The sequence below is a fragment of the Salmo salar genome, chromosome ssa17 (genome assembly GCF_905237065.1).
Source record: "Salmo salar chromosome ssa17, Ssal_v3.1, whole genome shotgun sequence".
Lineage (NCBI taxonomy): Eukaryota > Metazoa > Chordata > Actinopteri > Salmoniformes > Salmonidae > Salmo > Salmo salar.
In genome coordinates, this window is record NC_059458.1 from 25,264,531 (window position 1) to 25,288,967 (window position 24,437).

The 24,437-nt window shown below is 44.0% G+C and overlaps 1 protein-coding gene across 2 annotated transcripts in view; it reads right to left on the bottom strand.

Moving 5' to 3' along the window:
• Positions 1-24,437, bottom strand: part of LOC106575645 (filamin A-interacting protein 1-like) — a 79,443-nt gene that overhangs the window by 2,589 nt on the left and 52,417 nt on the right. The window contains exons 1-2 of one of the 2 annotated variants that reach the window (XM_014152263.2): positions 8,942-9,137; positions 2,099-4,913 (exon numbers count right to left, since the gene is read on the bottom strand). In XM_014152263.2, the coding sequence (XP_014007738.2) occupies positions 2,099-4,798 (2,700 nt within the window). In that variant the 5' untranslated portion in view covers positions 4,799-4,913; positions 8,942-9,137. Of the gene's footprint in view, positions 1-2,098; positions 4,914-8,941; positions 9,138-24,437 lie in introns of those variants that run through there. The other variant, XM_014152260.2, reaches the window with a different exon arrangement.

A 24,437-nucleotide genomic window follows, 5' to 3' on the forward strand; every position in this document is an offset into this window, starting at 1 on the left:
TGTGATGATGACCGTTATTGTAAACTATACGTGAATCCCATCAACTCCTAAACTAGCCTGGGATTAGCCTATGCAGGGTCGCCAGAAACCGCTTACATCCGGTTTTCATAGATACAATATTTTCAACCTAACTTCTGTTTCCCCTGAATAACGGATGTGGGAACTCCGCTCAGGCGTCTTTTTACGCCTGCTAAATTAGGCTAGCCTGTGATGTACACTGAAGATTAGTCTCGCCTCTGATTGGCTACTTTATTTTCTGTATTGAAAAACAGCACAGTGGATGATGGTGCTGTGTGATTGTATAGCTTACATAGACCTTAGATTTAGCTGACATGCCAAAGGTCATGTGTCAAGTGAGATATAAAAAAGGAAAGGGTGTGTCGGACTATGAAGCCATCATCTATACTACTTGCACTTTGCTCTCGTTCAATATGGACTGTGATGTTATTTTGACATCAGAACATATGATCTGCCTGGCTCGAACAATGACCTCACTAGATGTGAATAAGTACGATCAGATAGATAATGACATGGAGGATATTTAAGGACACAGCTGCTCTGATCCCTTGAATGAATAGCATCTTGTTTAGCCTGCAAATTATTCTTGGGCATTGAGAGATTGGGATCCTGTTTCCAAACTTCAATGCTCCCAGCCTGAATCGATTTAAAGCTTGATATAGACACCTCTTTATAGTGATACTGACTCAGAGGGTATTTGGATTGGGTGAATGCGTGAATAGATCTGACACATGTATGCTTCATTCAGGTGAGCTTTATATTACCAATGTCACTCAGAAGTCTCTTCATGATAAGCCAGTGCTTTGAGTGATGAGTGTGGTTTTTCTTCATTCCTATACCGCAATCTATTTGCGTTGTTGTGTAGGTTGCATGATAATTTGCCATTAAAACAACTGTATGTATTTGCAAAAGAATCATACAACACTATGATGAATTTAAAGAATATTGATTCAAATTGATGCAGAGAGTTGCAGCAAAGAAACATCCACGTGGAGAAGACCCTCAATAGTTAAAGCACCTCTTGTTCGTCCAAGCTGACTTACATGTACTTTCCATGGTATCATTAAAGAGGAACTTCAAATTCACTCATGCTAGTCTTTACTCTTGGTAACTGGGTTTTTGTGTTTGGGATAGAAGGAGAAACTATGACATCACCAGCCTATGAATTTAACTCAGCCAAGAAAACACATGTCAGAATTCCCTGGCCTTTTTTTTCGTTTTCTAATAAATTCTGGATGTTCACACAAGAGTTCTTCTGAGAGTCCTGCTAGTAAAAAACATAAATTAAGTGGCTCTAAAATGTCCTATTCATTGTATGTGTGTGTCTTGATGGTTGAAGGACAATGGACTTCTATCAGAGGTTGTATTGATTGAAGACTATTTCAAATGGTTAAGGTAGCACTTGAGGAGTGAAAATTAGATCACAATGAAAAAATTAAATATAAAAACTAGAAGTTAGAAAACATGCATAAATAAAAAACATTTAAATATATATTTTAACCTTGAAATATATTCCTCATTTTCATCATTCAGCATGCAGGGTTTACCACTTTTGAATGAGTAAATGAAATATGCAAGCATGGATGACAAACTAAAACATAACTTTTGCACACTTTAATATTTAGAAAATAAATCAGCTTAAACAAAATGCAAGTTGTGTAATATGAAGTTTAAACAATTGAAACGGTCCATCAGTGAATAGTCTTAGTACATGGTATATTTACCAAATAGCATATACAGTAAAGTTACCCCGGTGTTCAGTAAAAGTTTCTTACTACAAGTGCCTTCAAAGGGTTATTGTTTTGTTTTCTATTTGAATGACAATTCATGCATGCAAACATCTTTCCAAACAGAACCAACCAAACAAACAAACCCCAAACACAAACAGAGAAGTGGTTAGGTCGGCCTCTCTTCATACAGATCAAGTAAAATGGAGGTGGATGGATCAAGATCGGATGACTAGGGACTGAGGAGGTTGGGTTGGGATAGGTGGTGGTAATGGGCGGCGGACAAACTAGGGTTTACTAATGGGGTGAGGTATCTTGGGATGGGGAGTCAGTCAATCATAGGCATTACTTACTGTAATTTGTGAAGGCCTTTTGATTGGGGTGGATGTTGGCTTTATAGTGATGCTACTTGTGATTTTGCTGTTGCCTTTGACAGGGGTACCATTGGATAATACAGGAGTTCTCTGCTCCTGCCCAGGTGAGTAGCATGGGCTCACAGGCTGGGGTGTAGTGTTTAAGCTCTGAATGAAGGGGCTCCCTAAGTGAATGTGGATTTTGTTGTCCTCCGTGGTGATGACGTTGGGGCCGGAGCTGTTGGACCTCTGAACCTGCCAGCTGCTCTGCCTCTCTGGTGTCACCCTGAAGACTGCATGACCTCCCATGACCTCTACTGGCTCCGTGGACAGGGACCGGTCAGGAGTGCCTGTTGTGACCGACACAATCTGGATGGGTGACATAGCCCTGTCTGGAGTGACCGACCCAGAGGAGTCTGGGGTCATTGCTCTAGAGTAGGTGGCCATGGTGAAGGGAGATATGGCTCGATCAGGAGTGCAGGGGGAACCATCTGACGAGGGGGACCTTTGACCTTTGTTTCTGGTAGTCGGGGAGATGGATGCGTTCTGAATTATGGTGATTCTTTGTTTGGGTGGACCTCCGCTTGTGGGGATGACTGCAGTGCTGGTGTATGACTGGGTGTTTTCTGCGGTGGGGCTGGTGATTTCTAGCATGGCCATGTTATGCCCGTGGTCTGGGGTTACCTTGATGTGCAGTGGTTGCCCGGGGCTGTGTGTCAGAAACACATCTCCTTGCTGCACATGGTTCCCATTCTGTCTGGGAACCTGCACTTTCCCATTGACTGGGTTGTGGCTTTCTTTGGTTTTGAGAAAGGGGACTCTCCTGATGTTGTTGTTGAGGTTGTTGACATTGTTGAAGAGGGAGGGGTTACATTGGGCGAGGGGCAGCTCATTGTTGTAGTTTGGATTGTGCTCAGAGTCACTCTCTTCGTACAGTTTTCCATTCACCACGGCCCGCTCCAGTGGGGCGATGCTCTTGTAGTTGGGTCGAAGGTGTTCTGCTGGATCTGTCTGTACCTCCTTGGTGCACACCTGTAAGTCTGAGAAACGTCTGCCGTTCATGCCTGGGCGGAGACTTTTGCTGAAGCGACGGTATCGCTCCAGCTCCCGATTGAGGGTTTCCATCTCTCTGGCCAGTTCTTTATTTTTCACCTCTTGCAGAGTCAGTTTTCTTTGCAAGGTGGAGTGGTCGTTTTTCATGCGACAGATGTTTTCCTCTGTGCCCATATATTCATGGATCTTCTCTTTTAGGGCCGCCACCTCTCGGGTCAGATGACTGGACTTGGCCTCTTCCTCTTTCAGACGCTTGTAGAGGATGTGCTCCTGGTTGGACTCTTGCTTCTCTGCCAGTTGGTACTTTAAGAGCTCGTTCCTGGATATTTCCAACTCCTCCATCAAGGCCTTTGCTCGCTCTTGTTCCCTGGAGTATCTCTTCTCCATTGACTCAAACTCATCCTCAGTCTTCAACAAGTCGTCTTCGACAACCTTCATATCTTTAAGTTTTCGCCTCAGGCGCTCAACTTCCTGTGTAAGGTCTTTGACTTTGTAGTCCTCTTGTTGGGAGTGCTTGGCGATGGGCGCCTTGATGTTTTCCTCTTTGGCTTTGTTCCTCAGGAATTCCCTCTCTGCAGCTTCCAGTGACTGCAACCTCTTTTTCATCATGGTAACTTTGGACTGCAGGTCGTTGCTCTTTTCCTCCTCGGCTTGGAGCTTGGCCTTGAGTTCATCCCTGTCCTTGGTGGCGCCACACATTTTCTCCTCAAGCTCAGCATTCGACCTTAGGGCTTTCTTGCTTTCCTCGATAAGCTTCTCTGTTACTGTTGTGACTTTGTCCTGCTCAGCTTGCAGTTTTCCAGTGCTGTTATGGACCTTGTCCTCCATCGCTTTCAGTTTCTCAGCCATGGTCTTCCTTTCATCCACCAGCATGACCGTCAGCGTCTTCAGCTTGGTGAGGTCTTCCTTTAGTGTAAGCTCTGTCTTCTCCAACTGACCCTCCACGGCCTCCAGTTCTTTGACCCTCGCTTTCAGGATGTCCATCTCTCTGGACAGAACCTTTGACACTGTCCTCTCTTTGTCCAGATTGCACTTTAGTGCGTTGCACTCCTGTTTGCTCTTGCCGAACGCATCCTCTAGTTTCTCCAGCTCCATGATCCTGTGGTTCAGCTTGTCCACATCAGCCTTCAGGCTACGGCTTTGGCTGGCTTCCTTCTCCAGCTTCTTGTTGAGGTCCCTGCACTGGTCCTCCATTCTGACCAGCTCCTCGTCCTTCCCCTCCATCTCCAGAACCCTTTTCCGTAACTCCTCCACCTCATCCATGAGGCTGGAGTTGCCACATTCCCCACGGCTGATCTTGTCCCTCAGCTCCTGGAGCTCGTCCTCGGCCCTCCGGAGGGTCTTGTTGGTCTCCTCCAGTTCATCCAGCTGCCGGCTGAGTGTGGACAGTTTCTGCTTGAGCTGCCGGTTCTGGGCATCCTCGCTGGTCAGTTTGGCTGTCATGGTCTCCTGTTCCTGGTGAAAGCGACTGGCTTGGTCGCCTAGCTCTGTCTCCAAGCGAAAAACTTTCTCCTCCCCCTCTTGCACCTTTGCATTAGCAGAGCTCAGCTCTTCCTGGGTGTGGGAGGCGCTGGCAGTCAGTTCCTGGACCTTAGCAGTCTGTTGGGTCAATTGCTCTGTGAGGCGCTGCTGCTCGTCCACGACCATCAACGCAAACGACTTCAGCTTGGTCAGCTCCTCCTTTAGGCTGGTGACCTTCTTGTTGTTCTCCTCCTCTTTCCTTTCCTGATAGGCCTTTTCCTGGTCAATGAGCAACTTCAGTCTGAAAGAAAAGCACAAGAAGAAGAGAAAAAAGTTTGAAAAAAAAGAATGTTGAACTTTTCACTGATACACACATTGGACAACTGACACATGGGTGGAGAAGGTGATGGATGACACAGGGAGCAACATAACACAACATCAATAATATAACATAAACAATATACAGTATATCAGCTTGGTAGAAAATTGTCATTCGTTGTTTGCTTGTGAAGTGTCAAATGTGTCTAATTCTTATTCCCAAAGTGCCATCGGGCCTATTATTAGTAGGAATGCAGACACACCATAAACACTCATGGGTGTCACATTTGTCTGACCATACTGAATGGATTTCTGAAGGGGTTTGACATTTTATGTAATGGAAACTTTAACAGTTCATAAATATAACTGTGCTAACTTTCCCAAGTCGGTAGCCTGACATACACTTGCAGTGTGTTCCTTTTAAGGTCCCCCAATAGCAGTTAACTCTCATATGGGATGGAAACTCTACACGCCGTAGTAAAAGTCCAAAATAGTACTTCTTATAGTCATTCCTATACAAATTTACTATCTATATTACCCTTATTAGGATTTGCATTACTGATTACTGATGTCCTGTATTGCTTATCTACTGTTACTTGAAAGAAGAAAAAGAATAGAGAATGGACTAAATGCAGTGTTTGTACTGTGTGAGGATGTTCCATCCAAATGCACTCTGATCTTTGGCTGTGGTGGCTAGACTTTTCTAGAATGCTGAATGTTTACCCTGACCCCTATCTGACAAAAATACTCCCATCAGTCCCCATCAAACTGTAGACTAAACCCGTATTCAGCCACACTGCTGTTTTTTAAATGTCCCAGTGAATACAGTCCTCTTTCATACCTGTTAGAGGCAGCTACCCTGCTTCAAGAAACAACTAAGCTTACATTGCAGTTATTTTAACGTCTAGAGTGATATTGAGTTCATAGTGTGTACTTGTGAGCATGTGTGTAGGTGTATGCCCAGTGTAAATGTACAGTCTACTGTATATACAGCATATGTAACAGAATCACGGGGGAAGCTGGGGTCACAGTAGCTGGCAGGGCATGCATCGCACCGGGCCAGTGTGCCTTCGCTCCAGGCAGCGTCGGAGGGGATGTTATGACTGCTGAATGTGCAGCTGCCAGCATGCTAGCACAGATGTCGCATTGGCATGGAACAATCCCCTAATTAAGGGGTTCCTCTACTACCCCCTGCCTCCCTCTCTCTCTGGTTATATATTTAAAGGAATCCCCCCCGCTTCCAGAGGCAATTACAGCCTGGCCGGATAAACAGAGGGCCTCTCTCAGGGATCACTAATTACACCTAGTCTCCTGTAGAGGAACATGATGTCAGCATGATAGCTGGTAGAACTGGGGCTAAGGCAGGTCCATGGTAGGGCTGGGGCCGTCCTATGTCCTATGATGTTAATCCCATGATGTTCCACATCTTCCACTGTGCCAGAGATCTGATGATCAAAGCTGATCAGCTTGAAGTTGATGTACAGTAGGATAGCATCAGATGGGGAGGAGTTTGTAAAGGCCTCTGGTGTCCCACTGAGAAAGTTCACAATGGGAATGTGTGGTATAGTCAGTTCTACAATATCTGAAGACGTCTTTCTGGCAGAAACGATCGTTTTGAAAAATCATCTAAATCATGATATTCTATTAACATTGCTGAGACGTCAGGGCAGAGCAGAGGAGTGGCAGCCATATAAAGGCCTGCAAATGTAGCTAGAATGTAGCTAGAGCTAGACTGCTTTATTTGTATCCTTGTTTACTCTAGCAGTTATCTCTGCTACCCAGTTATGCGCCGTTTTCCCAGTGATGTAATCAAACCAGAATAGAATGTGAGCCGAGGTCCTGGACTTTAGACTCTGCTAGTTAGTACAAGTCATCCTGGTTTCCCCATTTTTAAACACAGAGGGTTACATTGTGAAGATACATTATGGAAACAGAAGATACATTCAGGGAAACTTCCATGTATTATTAATCAGGTGCTTGAGATCAGCCAAGGCATAATAGGCTATATGATGTCTCTGGAGAGGAATTACATGTATTCCCTAGGATCTTAATAGCTTGACATGAGAATACTGTGTCCCTCCTAATGGACAATCATTGGATTCTGTTTCCCATGGACTCAGAATTCTGCTGGACTAGTGGGACTTGACAATCGAATAACACAACTTGGGAGAGCAGACGTTGAACTGCCAGTGAGTCAACTGTGACTATATGGTTGAAAGGGGAATAAGAGGGGCATGAAGGTTACCACTTGAAATTCTCAACGGTTGCCAATGAATGATGTACTAGTTTACCCAGTTCATCCTGATACGGCTTTGCCATCAAACTTGGTTATACAAGATGTGAGCTGCAGAGAACAGCGACTTTGTTTATTAATCATTGAAAAACGACCAAATCCTATTCTAGATGAATTAATTCTATTGCGCGATTAACTTTGGGATTTTACTGGAATGTTGATTACAAGGTACGGTAAAGGCCACACTTGATTGAACAATTTATTTTATCACTGCCAATTTTCCAAATAGAGCCAGTCTGTCTAAAACGGTACATTCCCATAAGGAGTTTCTATGTCATGGAAAATAGAGTGGTGCCTTCTGCATGGTAAGCAGTTAAGAAATGGGTGTGGGTGCAGATGGCTATTAACCCAAAGCCAACCATTCACCTACTGACCTCTTCTGAGCAACATCAGCATGCAGAGGGGAAAACACACACACACAGCCGGCAGCAGGATGTCACCATGCCCACCATTATTGCGAAGGCCACAGAGGGCTTTTCCTCACATTTAAACAAGCAGCTGTGGCCAGTGGCCTCAGAGCTGGAAACTACGGCTCAGACTCTGTAAACAGTGCTGCTGCTGAGATGATACAGGACATGCCAGTATTCTGTGTGTATGTTTTAGAAGTCAACATCCAAGACAATGCCCTTGTAATAGGTCAATTTCTTGCCCTTTCCCTTAAAACACCAGATTTTATTTGACATTTATATTAACAGGGAGTCTCATTGAGACCAAGCTTCGAGGCCTCTTTCACACGGGAGCATACACATAATTTACAGAAGACATTATAAAACAATGATCTGTTCATGTTTGATCCTGAACCCTGTTTTTAGTGTAAATAGATAGAAGCAGTCAGTTTGTTACGAGGATTATTCCTGGAGTGCTTTATGAAAGAGACAGGAAGCTGACCAGCATACGTCCAGCAGAGTGCAATCAGTAAGCAGTATGGGCTCATAAAATTATAGCCAATATTTGTATGCCTTTAGTTGAATGACTGTGCTAGTTAAATATTTTATTTTTAATAATGACATTTTAGGGGTTTAGCTGGCTATGCTGTACGTTACACAATCAATAGCTCGTCAAAAAATCTATATTTTTCAGGTTGTTGAATCCATTGTAATATCTGAGTTTTATATTCAAACTTAACTTGTTGGTTCATAAATGTATCACTCAGAAGTGATTCATTTTTTCACAGGAGAGCAGGTTCAAATAACAATTACCATCTCTTTTATTTCACCAGGCACATTTCCCCCGGATTCTCACAGACATTAGAGTGTCGTGTGAGTGTTGAGTGGCCCGTTCAACTACGCTTAGGAAATGAACCACTGAATTACCCATAGTTTTAACTCACACACTGAATCAGCTTCTATCAATGTCCTCCCTCAATGGTACATTTGAAAATCACAATTAGGGAATAAACATATTGTTACAATATTTAGTTACTGTACTCAGCATCCGTTTAATTGTATTCACAGTTTCCAAAATATCAGACTGAAATTTGTCAAAATTGTTTCCGCATTTTTTCACGAACTTGTTGAATGAAACCTTTATTTCTAATAGATTGCCTATAATTGTATCCCAAAAGACACAACTTTCCCAGAGTCAGAAATCAATTCTTTACACTAACCCAACTGAATGTCAACATCAAAGCTGTACTTATCCCCCTTGCACTCAGTCACAGTGCTCCATAACGAACCAACAGAGCAGCTAAGTTGAGTTAAAGTTGCCTTGCCTCCTACCTGTTCCATAGGTCTGTCCGGTGGCAGCCTCAGTGATTGAAGCTCATTATGTTGCCGTACTCTCTCTGTCTCTCAGCTCTCACACAGCGGTCTGTGATGTGGACATTCCAGCAGGGAGACCAAACAATAAGATATGTCTCACTGCATGCTCCCTGCCTATGGAGCATTACATCATCAACATGCCCTTATATGGAACTTTGTGTTGTACAGCCTCCCTGCCTCTCAAAGGGGTGTGTACTCCTGTGTGTGTGTGTGTGTGTGTGTGTGTGTGTGTGTGTGTGTGTGTGTGTGTGTGTGTGTGTGTGTGTGTGTGTGTGTGTGTGTGTGTGTGTGTGTGTGTGTGTGTGTGTGTGTGTGTGTGTGTGTTGTACAGCCTCCCTGCCTCTCAAAGCGGTGTGTGTGTGTGTGCGTGTGATAGAGAGAGATTCTTTGCATGTGGGCTTAAGCGTATGTGTGTGTGTGTGTGTGTTTGTCCACCTAGGTGTGGTGTGGGCCTTAAAACAAGAACAGAGAGGAAAAGTGTTGAGTGACGTCTGTAACGTGTGAAATATCTGCTCTCTCCGGTCTGTCTGTACTCCAGAGGCAGAGGGTGAGGAGAGACAAGCGATTTAGGTTACAACATTTCCTTCTGGCTTTCCTCAGTAGGAGTCATTGATTCAACAGAAGAAAAAAAGACAAAATTAACGTGACCGACAACCGTGTTTAGTAAGGAAATCTGTGTGTGTTTGGAATTTATTCTTGTAATACACTATTAGAGCTGAACCGAATTAGAAACACGCCAAACATTTACATGCAACACTTCACACAATCAACAACACAAACATACAGCAACAGTATAGGACACTACTAATCCATAATGTTGGATTGTCTGTAAGACTGTTATTAGGGACTGCTAATCGAGTGCTGTCTGGACTTTTATTGCCGGGATTTCAACATGACCGTTCATCTAGAACCGATCCTCACATTTACAGTACATCTCACAATTCACATTTACAGCCCTCTGTATTATCACAGACGGCTCATTGCTCAGTCTATTCTACAGTGTGCCTATCTTTCCCTTGATACCAAGACTCCTCTCTCCACTTCACACAAGCAAAATGATAGATTCACACTAAATAGCTGGCAGCGAACTACACTCAAACTAAGCTAGTACCCAACTGCATTACGTTCAGCGGGCCAAAATACTGGATATAGCCTGCTAATAGAGATCATTGAGTAAATTGTCCTCCCGTATCGGTTCAATGTCCCCATTGTCGTCGGACAGAACATCAGCTGTTCGCTGAAACAACGGAGTTCACATCGTCAGCACGGACGTAACATGACATCAATCATCCTCGTTAGGGGGAATCAAGGAAACACTGGGACATTTCCTGTCCCAAAATCCTCTAAATCAGATGTCACAGCTTCACAATGGGCGCCAAAGCTCGGTTGCCAAGCTGTAGAAAATTAGGAAATACTGCAAAGACAATGTAGAATAGAGATGTCCATGGAAGGCCAGAGAGCAAGGAGCCCAACACCCCCCCCCCCTTGTTAGTGGTTTGAAAATGGCAGCAACCACAATGAAACAAATACGTCATTTGACACGGTGCAATCAAGTTTCTTGAGAACATTTTGTGGTGATAACCCAGATTATACAACGGACCGAAGGACCAAATACTGATTACATTTGACTCTGTCATGATCTTTCTAGAATTTTTGAACAATTTGTTTGTTCCTGACGTAAACACATTCCTTCATTTAGAAAGCCCAATTAGGGTTGGTCTATTTCTGAATCTGTACATTTCCAACACATCCTAGACAGAGTGCTCCCGATCCCAGATGTTCTTCGTTGAACATGAAAGTTGGCCACACAAACATGTTCTCTATGTGAAGCATCTGCCAAATTATAAATAGTGGAAAAACGAATCCGTTTTATGTAATGTCTTGGTACATGAGTCTTCCTCTGATACTCCGAAATGGAATGTAGAGTATTATGAATCAGCTAGATTGAGTGAAAATGTGTGGTTTCAGAGAACATTTCCCATGAACACACAATCTTAGAGCTACATGTGTATCCACGGCTCCCAAAGTGTGTTGTACTGAATAACGCTTATATCTATGACGTTTTCGTATATACATGATTTGTAAAGCATTTATGTAGGCCTTTTAACGGTCTTACGTCTTTATCAGGCCTTTGTAAGACATGATTGGTTCAAGTGACCTTCTCTTGAGACTTGCCAAGTGAATAAAACCAATGTTTCAAGCCATAAGTTCTTTACCATATAGGAAGAACCACCATGACCCACCATTTGGGAATCAAACCGTGCCCCGAGATGACAAATGGACTCTCTCCCTCCTGTGAGTGCTGTAGGAGTATGCAGACTGTTACTGCTGTAGGAGTATGCAGACTGTTACTGCTGTAGGAGTATGCAGACTGTTACTGCTGTAGGAGTATGCAGACTGTTAGTGCTGTAGGAGTATGCAGACTGTTAGTGCTGTGGGAGTATGCAGACTGTTAGTGCTGTAGGAGTATGCAGACTGTTAGTGCTGTAGGAGTATGCAGACTGTTAGTGCTGTAGGAGTATGCAGACTGTTACTGCTGTGGGAGTATGCAGACTGTTAGTGCTGTGGAAGTATGCAGACTGTTAGTGCTGTAGGAGTATGCAGACTGTTAGTGCTGTGGGAGTATGCAGACTGTTAGTGCTGTGGGATTATGCAGACTGTTAGTGCTGTGGGAGTATGCAGACTGTTAGTGCTGTGGGAGTATGCAGACTGTTAGTGCTGTGGGAGTATGCAGACTGTTAGTGCTGTGGGAGTATGCAGACTGTTAGTGCTGTAGGAGTATACAGACTGTTAGTGCTGTGGGAGTATGCAGACTGTTAGTGCTGTGGGAGTATGCAGACTGTTAGTGCTGTGGGAGTATGCAGACTGTTAGTGCTGTAGGAGTATGCAGACTGTTAGTGCTGTGGGAGTAAGCAGAATGTTAGTGCTGTGGGAGTAAGCAGACTGTTAGTGCTGTGGGAGTATGCAAATTGTTAGTGCTGTGGGAGTATGCAGACTGTTAGTGCTGTGGGAGTATGCAGACTGTTAGTGCTGTGGGAGTATGCAGACTGTTAGTGCTGTGGGAGTATGCAGACTGTTAGTGCTGTGGGAGTATGCAGACTGTTAGTGCTGTGGGAGTATGCAGACTGTTAGTGCTGTGGGAGTATGCAGACTGTTAGTGCTGTGGGAGTATGCAGACTGTTAGTGCTGTAGGAGTATGCAGACTGTTAGTGCTGTGGGAGTATGCAGACTGAGACACATGTTTGCGTAATACTCAATCCATGCCTGGGGCCTGAGTACCTGACACATATGACATCACTAGTCCCTAAATCAAATCCATATGGCTACTATGTTCTCTCTCTCTCTCTCTCTCTCTCTCTCTCTCTCTCTCTCTCTCTCTCTCTGTCTCTGTCTCTGTCTCTGTCTCTGTCTCTGTCTCTGTCTCTCTCTCTCTCTCTCTCTCTCTCGTCTCTGTCTCTGTCTCTCTGTCTTCTCCGTGTTTGTGTAAAGGCTGAACTGACTATGTAGTAGGCCAGAGTGAGTCTGGGATCCTTTGACCTCGTAACACAATAACCTGTCTGTGGAATCTGGCCATCCTGAGGGCTGCTTTAGTTATACTGTCTCAGAAACAGGCTACCTGATAGAAGTGTATCAGCGTTAGATAATATATAGTATTGAGTACCACAGTATGAGTCATAAAAACAGAAATGGTTCCAATCGTTTTTTCACCATTCATTTTTCCATCTGGGATTTTAGAACTACTTCAAATAAGGTCTGTGTTTCATGTAGACTTACCCTGGCGTGACGTTTTGATAGCCTGGTCTGTGTTTCATGTAGATAGCCGAGCAAATCTACTTCAGACAAGGTAACTTTGATCAATAATTAGCGTTGTGAATTGTTTTAAGTAAATTGAGACTAATATATTGATAAAACACCTTGTCTGAGAGAGAATTACTCGGCTATCAAAACGTCATGCCAAGTAAGCCTACACTGAACACACAATTAATTTACAATTGTTGCCAAATTCACGATGTGAAAAATAAATGGCGGAAAAAACATTGGAAACATTTCTGTGTTTTTATGGCAGACTATACTATACATGGTATACTATATCTATATGAAGGCAGTGGCATAATGGACAAAACAAGTGTGATATCACCAGGAGAAGATTATAGGTACAGTACCAGTCAAAAGTTTGGACACACCTAATCATTCAAGGTTTTTTCTTTAGGCAAGTCAGTTAAAAAAAATAAAAAATCTTCTTTTAAAATGAGGAAGACATCAAAACTATGAAATAACACATATGGAATCATGTAGTAACCAAAAAAGTGTTAAACAAATCTAAATATATTTTAGATTCTTCAAAGTAGCCACCCTTTGCCTTGATGACAGCTTTGCACACTCTTGGCATTCTCTCAACCAGCTTCACCTGAAATGTTTTCCAACAGCCTTGAAGGAGTTCCCACATATGCTGAGCCCTTGTTGGCTGCTTTTCCGTCACTCTGCGGTCCAACTCATCCCAAACCATCTCAATTGGGTTGAGGTCAGGTGATTGTGAAGGCCAGGTCATCTGATGCAGCACTCCATCACTGTCCTTCTTGGTCAAATAACCTTTACACAGCATGGAGGTGTGTTGGGTCATAGTCCTGTTGAAAAACAAATGATAGTTCCACTAAGTGCAAACCAGATGGGATGGCGTATCGCTGCAGAATGCTGTGGTAGCCATGCTGGTTAAGTGTGTCTTGAATTATAAATAAATCACAGTGTCACCAGCAAAGCACCCGCACACCATCACACCTCTTCCTCCATGCTTCACAGTGGGAACCACACATGCGGAGATCATCCGTTCACCTACTCTGCGTCTCACAAAGACACGGTGGTTGGATCCAAAAATCTCAAATTTGTACTTATCAGACCAAAGGACAGATTTCCACAGGTCTAATGTCCATTGCTCATGTTTCTTGGCCCAGGAAAGTCTCTTCTTCTTATTAGTGTCCTTTAGTAGTGGTTTCTTTGCAGAAATTCGACCATGAAGGCCTGATTCACGCAGTCTCCTCTGAACAACTGATGTTGAGATGTGTCTGTTACTTGAACTCGGTGAAGCATTTATTTGGGCTGCAATTTCTGAGGCTGGTAACTCTAATGAACTTATCCTCTGCAGCAGAGGTAACTCTGTGTCTTCCTTTCCTGTGGCGGTCCTCATGAGAGTCAGTTTCATCATAGCGCTTGATGGTTTTTGCGACTGCACTTGAAGAAACTTTCAAAGTTCTTGAAATTTTCCGGAGTGACTGATCTTCATATCTTAAAGTTCATGTCTTCTGTATACCACCCCTAACTTGTCACAATACAACTGATTGGCTCAAACTCATTAAGACAGAATACAATTCCACAAATTAACTTTTAACAAGGCACACCTGTTAATTGAAATCCATTCCAGGTGACTACCTCATGAAGCTGGTTGAGAGAATGCCAAGAGTGTGCAAAGCTGTCATCAAGGCAAAGCGAGGCTACTTTGAAGAATCTCAAATATAAAATATATTTTGATTTGTTTAACACTTTTTTGGTTACTACATGATTCCATGTGTGTTATTTCATAGTTTTGATGTCTTCACTATTATTCTACAATGTTGAAAATAGTAAAAATAAAGAAAAACCCTTGAATGATTAGGTGTGTCCAAACTTTTGACTGATACTGTATATATAAAATTGACAATGTAACAGTTGAATTTGAAGAGCGACACCAAACAGGCCATAATTTAGGACAAAATAACTGCCATCACCTCATAAAGGACACACTCCTGTTCTAGCCTTTGGTGAGAGGACGGGTGTGTGTGAGTGTGTGTGAGTGTGTGTGTGTGTGCGTGTGAATGCTTGCATTAGTGTGTGTGTGTGTGTGTGTGTGTGTGTGTGTGTGTGTGTGTGTGTGTGTGTGTGTGTGTGTGTGTGTGTGTGTGTGTGTGTGTGTGTGTGTGTGTGTGTGTGTGTGTGTCGACAGGGCTGTGGTGTGTGTCTGTTGCCATTTCTGGGTGCAGGCAGCTGATAATAATTACCTCTCAAGTGTTTGGACTGATGCTGCAGCTCTGGAGTGCTTTGGAGTAGGATGTTTCCAATGGTTGTTTCACAGGAGGCACAGTGGATTTCAAAGCCTGGGTCCTGGGGCCATTACAGACAGAGGTCCTGGGGTCATTACAGACAGAGGTCCTGGGGTCATTACAGACAGAGGTCATGGGGTCATTCAGACAGACGTCCTGGGGTCATTACAGACAGACGTCCTAGGGCCATTACAGACAGACGTCATAGGGTCATTACAGACAGAGGTCCTGGGGTCATTACAGACAGAGGTCCTGGGGCCATTACAGACAGAGGTCCTGGGGTCATTACAGACAGAGGTCCAGGGGTCATTACAGACAGAGGTCCTAGGGCCATTACAGACAGAGGTCCTGGGGCCATTACAGACAGAGGTCCTGGGGCCATTACAGACAGAGGTCCTGGGGCCATTACAGACAGACGTCCTAGGGCCATACAGACAGAGGTCCTAGGGCCATTACAGACAGAGGTCCTAGGGCCATTACAGACAGAGGTCCTAGGGCCATTACAGACAGAGGTCCTGGGGTCATTACACACAGACGTCCTAGGGCCATTACAGACAGAGGTCCTGGGGTCATTACAGACAGACGTCATAGGGCTATTACAGACAGACGTCATAGGGCCATTACAGACAGAGGTCCTGGGTTCATTACAGACAGAGGTCCTGGGGTCATTACAGACAGAGGTCCTGGGGCCATTACAGACAGGCATCCTAGGGTCATTACAGACAGACGTCACAGGGCCATTACAGACAGAGGTCCTGGGGTCATTACAGACAGAGGTCCTGGGGTCATTCAGACAGACGTCCTGGGGCCATTACAGACAGACGTCCTAGGGCCATTACAGACAGACGTCATAGGGTCATTACAGACAGAGGTCCTGGGGTCATTACAGACAGAGGTCCTGGGGCCATTACAGACAGAGGTCCTGGGGCCATTACAGACAGAGGTCCTGGGGTCATTACAGACAGAGGTCCTGGGGTCATTACAGACAGAGGTCCTGGGGCCATTACAGACAGAGGTCCTGGGGCCATTACAGACAGACGTCATAGGGCCATTACAGACAGACGTCATAGGGCCATTACAGACAGACGTCATAGGGCCATTACAGACAGACGTCCTAGGGCCATTACAGACAGAGGTCCTGGGGCCATTACAGACAGAGGTCCTGGGGCCATTACAGACAGACGTCCTAGGGCCATTACAGACAGACGTCCTAGGGCCATTACAGACATACGTCATAGGGCCATTACAGACAGAGGTCCTAGGGCCATTACAGACAGAGGTCCTAGGGCCATTACAGACATACATCATAGGGCCATTACGGACAGAGGTCCTGGGGCCATTACAGACAGAGGTCCTGGGGTCATTACAGACAGACGTCATGGGGTCATTACAGACAGACGTCCTAGGGCCATTACAGACACAGGTCCTAGGGCCATTACAGACAGAGGTCCTGGGGCCATTACAGACAGAGGTCCTAGGGCCATTACAGACAGAGGTCCTGGGGCCATTACAGACAGAGGTCCTGGGGTCATTACAGACAGACGTCATGGGGTCATTACAGACAGACGTCCTAGGGCCATTACAGACAGAGGTCCTGGGGTCATTACAGACAGAGGTCCTGGGGTCATTACAGACAGAGGTCCTGGGGTCATTCAGACAGAGGTCCTGGGGTCATTCAGACAGACGTCCTGGGGCCATTACAGACAGACGTCCTAGGGCCATTACAGACAGACGTCATAGGGTCATTACAGACAGACGTCCTAGGGCCATTACAGACAGAGGTCCTGGGGTCATTACAGACAGACGTCATAGGGCTATTACAGAATAGAGGTCCTGGGTTCATTACAGACTGAGGTCCTGGGGTCATTACAGACAGAGGTCCTGGGGTCATTACAGACAGACGTCACAGGGCCATTACAGACAGAGGTCCTGGGGTCATTACAGACAGAGGTCCTGGGGTCATTCAGACAGACGTCCTGGGGCCATTACAGACAGACGTCCTAGGGCCATTACAGACAGACGTCATAGGGTCATTACAGACAGAGGTCCTGGGGTCATTACAGACAGAGATCCTGGGGCCATTACAGACAGAGGTCCTGGGGTCATTACAGACAGAGGTCCTGGGGTCATTACAGACAGAGGTCCTAGGGCCATTACAGACAGAGGTCCTGGGGCCATTACAGACAGAGGTCCTGGGGCCATTACAGACAGACGTCCTAGGGCCATTACAGACAGACGTCATAGGGCCATTACAGACAGAGGTCCTAGGGCCATTACAGACAGAGGTCCTAGGGCCATTACAGACATACATCATAGGGCCATTACAGACAGAGGTCCTAGGGCCATTACAGACAGAGGTCCTAGGGCCATTACGGACAGAGGTCCTGGGGCCTGGGGTCATTACAGACAGACATCCTAGGGCCATTACAGACAGAGGTCCTGCGGTCATTACAGACAGACGTCCTAGGGCCATTTCAGACAGAGGTCCTGGGGCCTGGGTTCATTATAGACAGACGTCCTAGGGCCATTACAGACAGAGGTCCTAGGGCCATTACAGACAGACGTCCTGGGGCCATTACAGACAGACGTCATAGGGCCATTACAGACAGACGTCATAGGGTCATTACAGACAGACGTCCTAGGGCCATTTCAGACAGAGGTCCTGAGGTCATTACAGACAGAGGTCCTGGGGCCATTACAGACATACGTCCTGGTCCTCTTACATACAGATTAGTGAGGAGCTGGCAGGAATAAGCCTTCCACTGCATCCCAAATGTCACCCTATTCCCTATAAAGCACAGTGCCCTGGTCAAAAGTAGTGCACTATATAAGGAATACACACTACAGATGGGCAGGTCCCAAGTGTGGTCAGTCGGTTGAAGAGTACTTCACCGCTTAGCAGCTATGGCTTCCTATGAGAGTACACTGCAGGGGAAAACACATTACTTAGGCTACATAACATGCTATTTTCTTATAGCTCTGGCTGGCCACAGTCTCTACTCCCTATCTTCAGCCAGTGATTAGTGCAATGTCTGCTTTGCTTTGGCTTCTTAAACTGTATAGGAAGCACGGGAGAGATAAACAGACATTACTAACAGATCTGGGTCTGCCTGGGCGATCCTTAGATCCAGATCAGCTGTCAGTTGTGTCTAACGAGGGGCGACAGGTAGCCTAGTGGTTAGAGCGTTGGGCCAGTAAGGTTGCTCGATCGAATCCCTGAGCTGACAAGGTACAAATCTTTTGTTCTGCCCCTGAACAAGGCAGTTCACCCCCTGTTCCTAGGCCGTCATTATAAATAAGAATTTCTTCTTAACTGACTTGCCGAGTTAAATAAAGGATAAACATTTAAATATCTGTTATTAATCCTTGGCCATATCCTCCTGGATTATCAGGAGTCTCAGGTTATCACAGATCTAGGATCAGATTACACAACCCTAAATCCCAACCTTAACAATAAAGAGCATGAAATACAGTTCCTTCAGAAAGTATTCATACCCATTGACTAATTCCACATTTTGTTGTGTTAGTCTGAATTCAAAATGGATAAAAAATAAATATATATCACCCATCTACACACACCATTGACAAAGTGAAAACATGTTTTTTGACATTTATGCATATTTAATGAAAATGATATACAGAAATATCTAATTTACATATAGTGCCAGTCAAAAGTTTGGACACACCTACTCATTCCAGGGTTTTTCTTTATTTTTTACTATTTTCTACATTGCAGAATAATTGTGAAGACATCAAAACTATGAAATAACACACATGGAATCATGTAGTAATCAAAACACTGTTAAACAAATGAAAATATATTTTATATTTGAGATTCTTCAAAGTAGCCACTCTTTGCCTTGATGACAGATTTGCACACTCTTGGCATTCTCTCAACCAGCTTCATGAGGTAGTCACCTGGAATGCATTTCAATTAACAGGTGTGCCTCGTTAAAAGTTCATTTGTGGAATTTTTTTCCGTCTTAATGCGTTTGAGCCAATCAGTTGTGTTGTGATAAGGTAGGGGTGGCATACAGAAGATAGTCCTATTTGGTAAAATACCAAGTCCATATTATGGTATGAACAGCTCAAATAAGCAAAGAGAAACGACAGTCCATCATTACTTTATTTAAGACATGAATGTCAGTCAATGCTGAAAATTTCAAGAACTTTGAAAGTTTCTTCCAATGCAGTCGCAACAACTATAAAGCGCTATGATGAATCTGTCTCTCATGACCGCCACAGGAAAGGAAGACCCAGAGTTTCCTCTGCTGCTGAGGATAAGTTCATTAGAGTTACCAGACTCAAAAATTGCAGCCCAAATAAATGCTTCACAGAGTTCCAGTAACAGACATCTCAACATCAACTGTTCAGAGGAGACTGCGTGAATCAGGCCTTCATGGTCGAATTGCTGCAAAGAAACCAGTACTAAAGGACACTACTAAGAGGAAGAGACTTGCTTGGGCCAAGAAACACAAGCAATGGACATTAGACCGGTGGAAATCTGTGCTTTGGTCCGATGAGTCCAAATTTTAGATTTTTGATTCCAACTGCCGTGTCTTTGTGAGACGCAGAGTAGGTGAACGGATTATCTCCGCATGTGTGGTTCCCACCGTGAAGCATGGAGGAAGAGGTGTGATGGTGTGCGGGTGCTTTGCTGGTGTGTGCCAAGTGTGCCAAGCTGTCATCAAGGCAAAGGGTGGAAGAATCTAAAATCTAAAATATTTTTGAAAAATATTTTTTGGTTACTACATAATTCCATGTGTTATTTCATAGTTTTGCTGTCTTCACTATTATAGTAAAAATGTAGTAAAAACATTTTTTTAAATAAAGAAAAACACTTGAATGAGTAGGCGTATCCAAATTTTTGAATAGTACTGTAAGTACTCAATACATGTTATAATCATCTTTGGCAGCAATTACAGCCATGAGTCTTTCTCGGTAAGTCTCTAAGAGTTTTGCACACCTGGATTGCACATTATAATTTTTTTAATTCTTCAAGCTCTGTCAAGTTGGTTGTTGATCATTTCTAGACAGCCAATTGTAAGTCTTGCCATAGATTTTCAAGTTGATTTAAGTCAAAACTAGGCCACTCAGGAACATTCAATGTCGTCTTAGTAAGCAACTCCAGTGTATATTTGGCCGTTTGTTAAAAGGTGAATTTAAAGGTGAATTTGTCTGTCAGTGTCTGATGGAAAGCAGACTTAACCAGGATTTCCTCTAGGATTTTGCCTTTGCTTAGCTCTATTCTGTTTATTTTTATCCTAAAAAGATCACCTTAGTCCTTGCCGATGACAAGCATACCCATAACATGATGCAGCCACCACCATGCTTGAAAATATGAAGAGTGGTACTCAGTAATGTGTTGTGCTGGATTTGCCCCAAACATAAGGCTTTGTATTCAGGACATAAAGTTAATTTCTTTGCCAAAATGTTTGCAGTTTTACTTTAGTGCCTTATTGCCTTTTTATTTTGTACAGGCTTCCTTCTTTTCACTCTGTCATTTAGGTTAGTATTGTGGAGTAACTACAATGTTGTTGATTCATCCTCAGTTTTCTCCTATCACAGCCATTAAACTGTAACTGTTTTAAAGTCAACATTGGCCTCATGGTAGAATCCCTGAGAGGTTTCCTACTTCTCTGTGAACTGAGTTAGGAAGGTCACGTGTATCTTTGTAGTGACTGAGTGCATTGATACACCATCCAAAGTGTAATTAATAACTTCACCATGCTCAAAGGGATATTCAATGTCTGTTGTTCTTTTTACCCATCTACCAATAGGTGCCTTTATTCACGAGGCATTTGAAAACCTCCCTGGTCTTTGTGGTTGAATCTGTGTTTGAAATTCACTGCTTCACTGAGGGACCTTACAGATAATTGTATGTGTGGAGTACAGAGATGAAGTAGTCATTCAAAAATCATGTTAAACACTATTATAGCACACAGGGTGAGTCCATGCAACTTATGTGACTTGTTAAGGACATTTTTACCCCTGAACTTTTTTAGGCTTGCCATAACAAAGGGGTTGAATACTTATTGACTCAAGACATTTCAGCTTTTGATGTTTAATTAATTTGTTTAAAAAAATAAAGTGTATTGTGTGTATGCAAATGACCAAAAAACCTAAATGTTATCAATTGTAAATGCAGGCTGTAACACAACAAAATGTGGAAAGAGTCAAGTAGTGTGTGTACTTTCCAAAGGCACTGTAGATCTGACTCTGGACCAGCACCTGCTACCATGCACATGGTATAAAGGCTCTGATCATAAACTTATATGTTGTGTATCAACCTGCATTATTTAATAGTAGTCATGTATCACTCCAAAGACTTGTATTCCAGTCATCTTTCATACGCTCCAGATGGAAACTTATATATGTCTGATATATGGAGATGACCTGCTCATGAACCTCAATGTCATTCCCTGTCTGTCCTATCCCCATGAACATGAACCCAGGACTGATATGCTAGGCCTAGCTACTGTAGGTAGAACGATAATTCAGTAAACCTCAAATATTCTGTTGCTAAGCGTTAAATCACTGGTTGCCTTTGTTATTTACGGTTTGGGAAAAGGTGCTAAGGAGGGGAAGCTGCTATTTAACTTGTACAGCCACTCCCTTCCACCCCTACTGCTGTTCTAAGTGTCTAGTGTTCCTTCCAGCAAGGTCCCAGCTTGAAACAATACAGGGCTAGGATTAGTGCAATTAACATACCTGCACTTCAAAGTCGAAAAACACCGGAGCTGAGTTAGATTACAGCTAACATAAGCAACACTTGTTAAACGCAAGCCACCGGGGGCTGCAGCTGTAGCCTGGGACTAAAGTTGTTCTTAAGAAAGATATATCCGTCATTTCCCTCTGCATGCATCATCTATAAACAGTATTCAGTGACTATATACAGCGGAAATGGTTTCCTAATCCATGGTTTCATTATTTTGCAATGCAACGGTGGAAGAATCCACAGGCTATGTCCCCTATTAGGAAATAATGCCCCCCGTGACACAACTTCATCGCGTAGCTATTTCAAAACAACCCTGGACCGTGGGGACACTTTTCTGTCTCTTCTCTGGAAACAATTCTATAATTAGATTTAAACATGACTTGTTCTACAGAAGAAGTAACCAGCATTAGAACAAGACTTTTACTTTAACCAGACACCCAAGAGAGAGCCAGGTCTCAAGAAGACGACCCTATTCTACTGTACATCTGTTATGACCCCGACAAGGTGGGGTCAGATTGTGGGCTGTTCCCATGAATAGGCCTCTGATGGCACATTAAGGCACATCAACGACAACCAAGGGATCGCTACTATCACTTCACATGCTTTATTACAGGAGTTGTCCACTCCCTAATCCTCCCTAGACCCTGCCTTATCATTCAGCTGGCTAGTCAGGGTTTCCGTTACAGCAAGCCAACCAACTGCTAGTTGGAGCTCTGGGTTGAACCCACTGGCCTAGACAACAGATGAAGATGTGAGTCTGTGTGTTGACCAGGAATGTAAATGATGGTGATTGGGGCTTTAGGCGTGACACTCACTGGAATTTACTTAGCAGAGACTCTAGACGGCAGATGACAGATTTCTTCTGTGGTGTGTGTGTGTGTGTGTGTATGTGTGTGTTTAGGTTGAGATTGTGGCTCATTGTGTCTGACTGAGAATGACATCATCCCCCGTCCTTGAGCTTCCATAAGGGAGGAGAGGAAGGAGAGATGGGAGGAGAAGGGATGGGAGGCTAGGAGGAATGGGAGGATGGGAGGAGGAGGGCTGTGGTTTGGGATCCTGGTTAGTTGGAGAGTTCACTCTATTGTCTAGCTGCTTCCTGGCCAGGCAGCTCAGCTCTCATTGAGTGTCTGAAACACCCCCATCACCACGGCCATTATCTCTCCCTCATTGAATTCATCAAGCTTTCCTCAGCATGAGGCCTGTAGGCCTGATAAACAAGACATGGTGGACGTCACTACTACAGGCCCATGTCAGGGACTGGCTGACACAGACTTAGTGTTGATTTATTAATGAGAGCTTCCCTTGCACTCACGACTCACACGGCCCATGTTGATGCCGTCATCGTCTGGTCCGAGAGTGTTCTCACCTCAGCGACAAGACACAACAGATGGTTTGGATCTGTCTGAGCCCTTGGGGTCTCTACAGTGGGAAATCTTGGAGAGATGAGAGAGAGAATTGTAGAGTGGCCAAACTAGCCTAGCCCAGCCTAGGCCATCTGGCCCCTCCCAAGTGTGAAGGAAGACGTATAGAGGACGACTTTTAGGTTTGATATAAAGGTCTGCCATTGAGCCTAGAGCAGAGTCACCGTAGTCAAGTTAATGCACGTTGTCTACAAACAGTTATACCCACAATTTATAATAGGATGTTCAAGTTTGGACACTTCTACGGTGCGGCGGTGCCAAACGGAACCGAGCCAAAACTTTACCTGCAGTCACAGAGCCAAAAAGCTACATCAGATTTGGTCTTTGTTATTTTGGTTAATCATAAAACTGCCAGTAATACCTGGGAGCTTGAAACGTGAGATCATTATGTTCTTTGTTTAAACAATGAGTGTGCTTTAAAATATGAGGTCATACTATACTTATATTAAATTAGAGATCCAGGCACAGTGTTTATGCACAGGGTTTTATTCTCATGTGCTTGCTTGTCCACATCGTTCCTACCTTCTCTCTAGCTACATACTGAACGTTTATGAGTATTGGCTAAAACCATTCCCTGCTGTCATCCTGAGGATATAGAAAAGGGAGGAGCAGGTGGAAGAGGAATGATGTGTAATGTCCTCAATCTAACCCTAGACTTGTTAATCGGATGTTAATGTCTTGGTATGTGTGGTGCTAACTTGTTGCCGTGGTTAAAACTACATCTGGATCCCAAGTTGCAGAAGTACTGTAGTATCTATGGTACATGGTAACAACAAGCGTTACAATAGTATTCTACGTTTCAGTTTACGGGCCTACATTGTGTGTCGATTGGAACCATTTTCTTATGACTTGAGGGAGGCTGAAATATTGAATACAAGAAACACAAAAATACAAAAAAGTAACCAAAGACTGTAAACCCTTTGATATAACACCACTTCAACCAGCAGCATCCCTGATAGAGACTTACAGTATCAGAACCTGACTTGTGTTCAGCCTCCTCACTCTGACCTTGATCCTCCCCAGTTCACTCTCTCTCTAAGCCAACTCTATGGCCTCTTCAACTCTCTAGACTCCTTCATGAACTTCTTTTGACCCCCCCCCAACTCTCAGTTCTCCGTAAGGCACCTCTTTTATTACCAGAGGATTACCTTGGGTGACCCCCACACATTTATCTCCAGATATTGGCTCCCTTTGGTCTTGCTGCTTGATACAGACTGACAATATGTTTTTATGTGGAGGGAGAG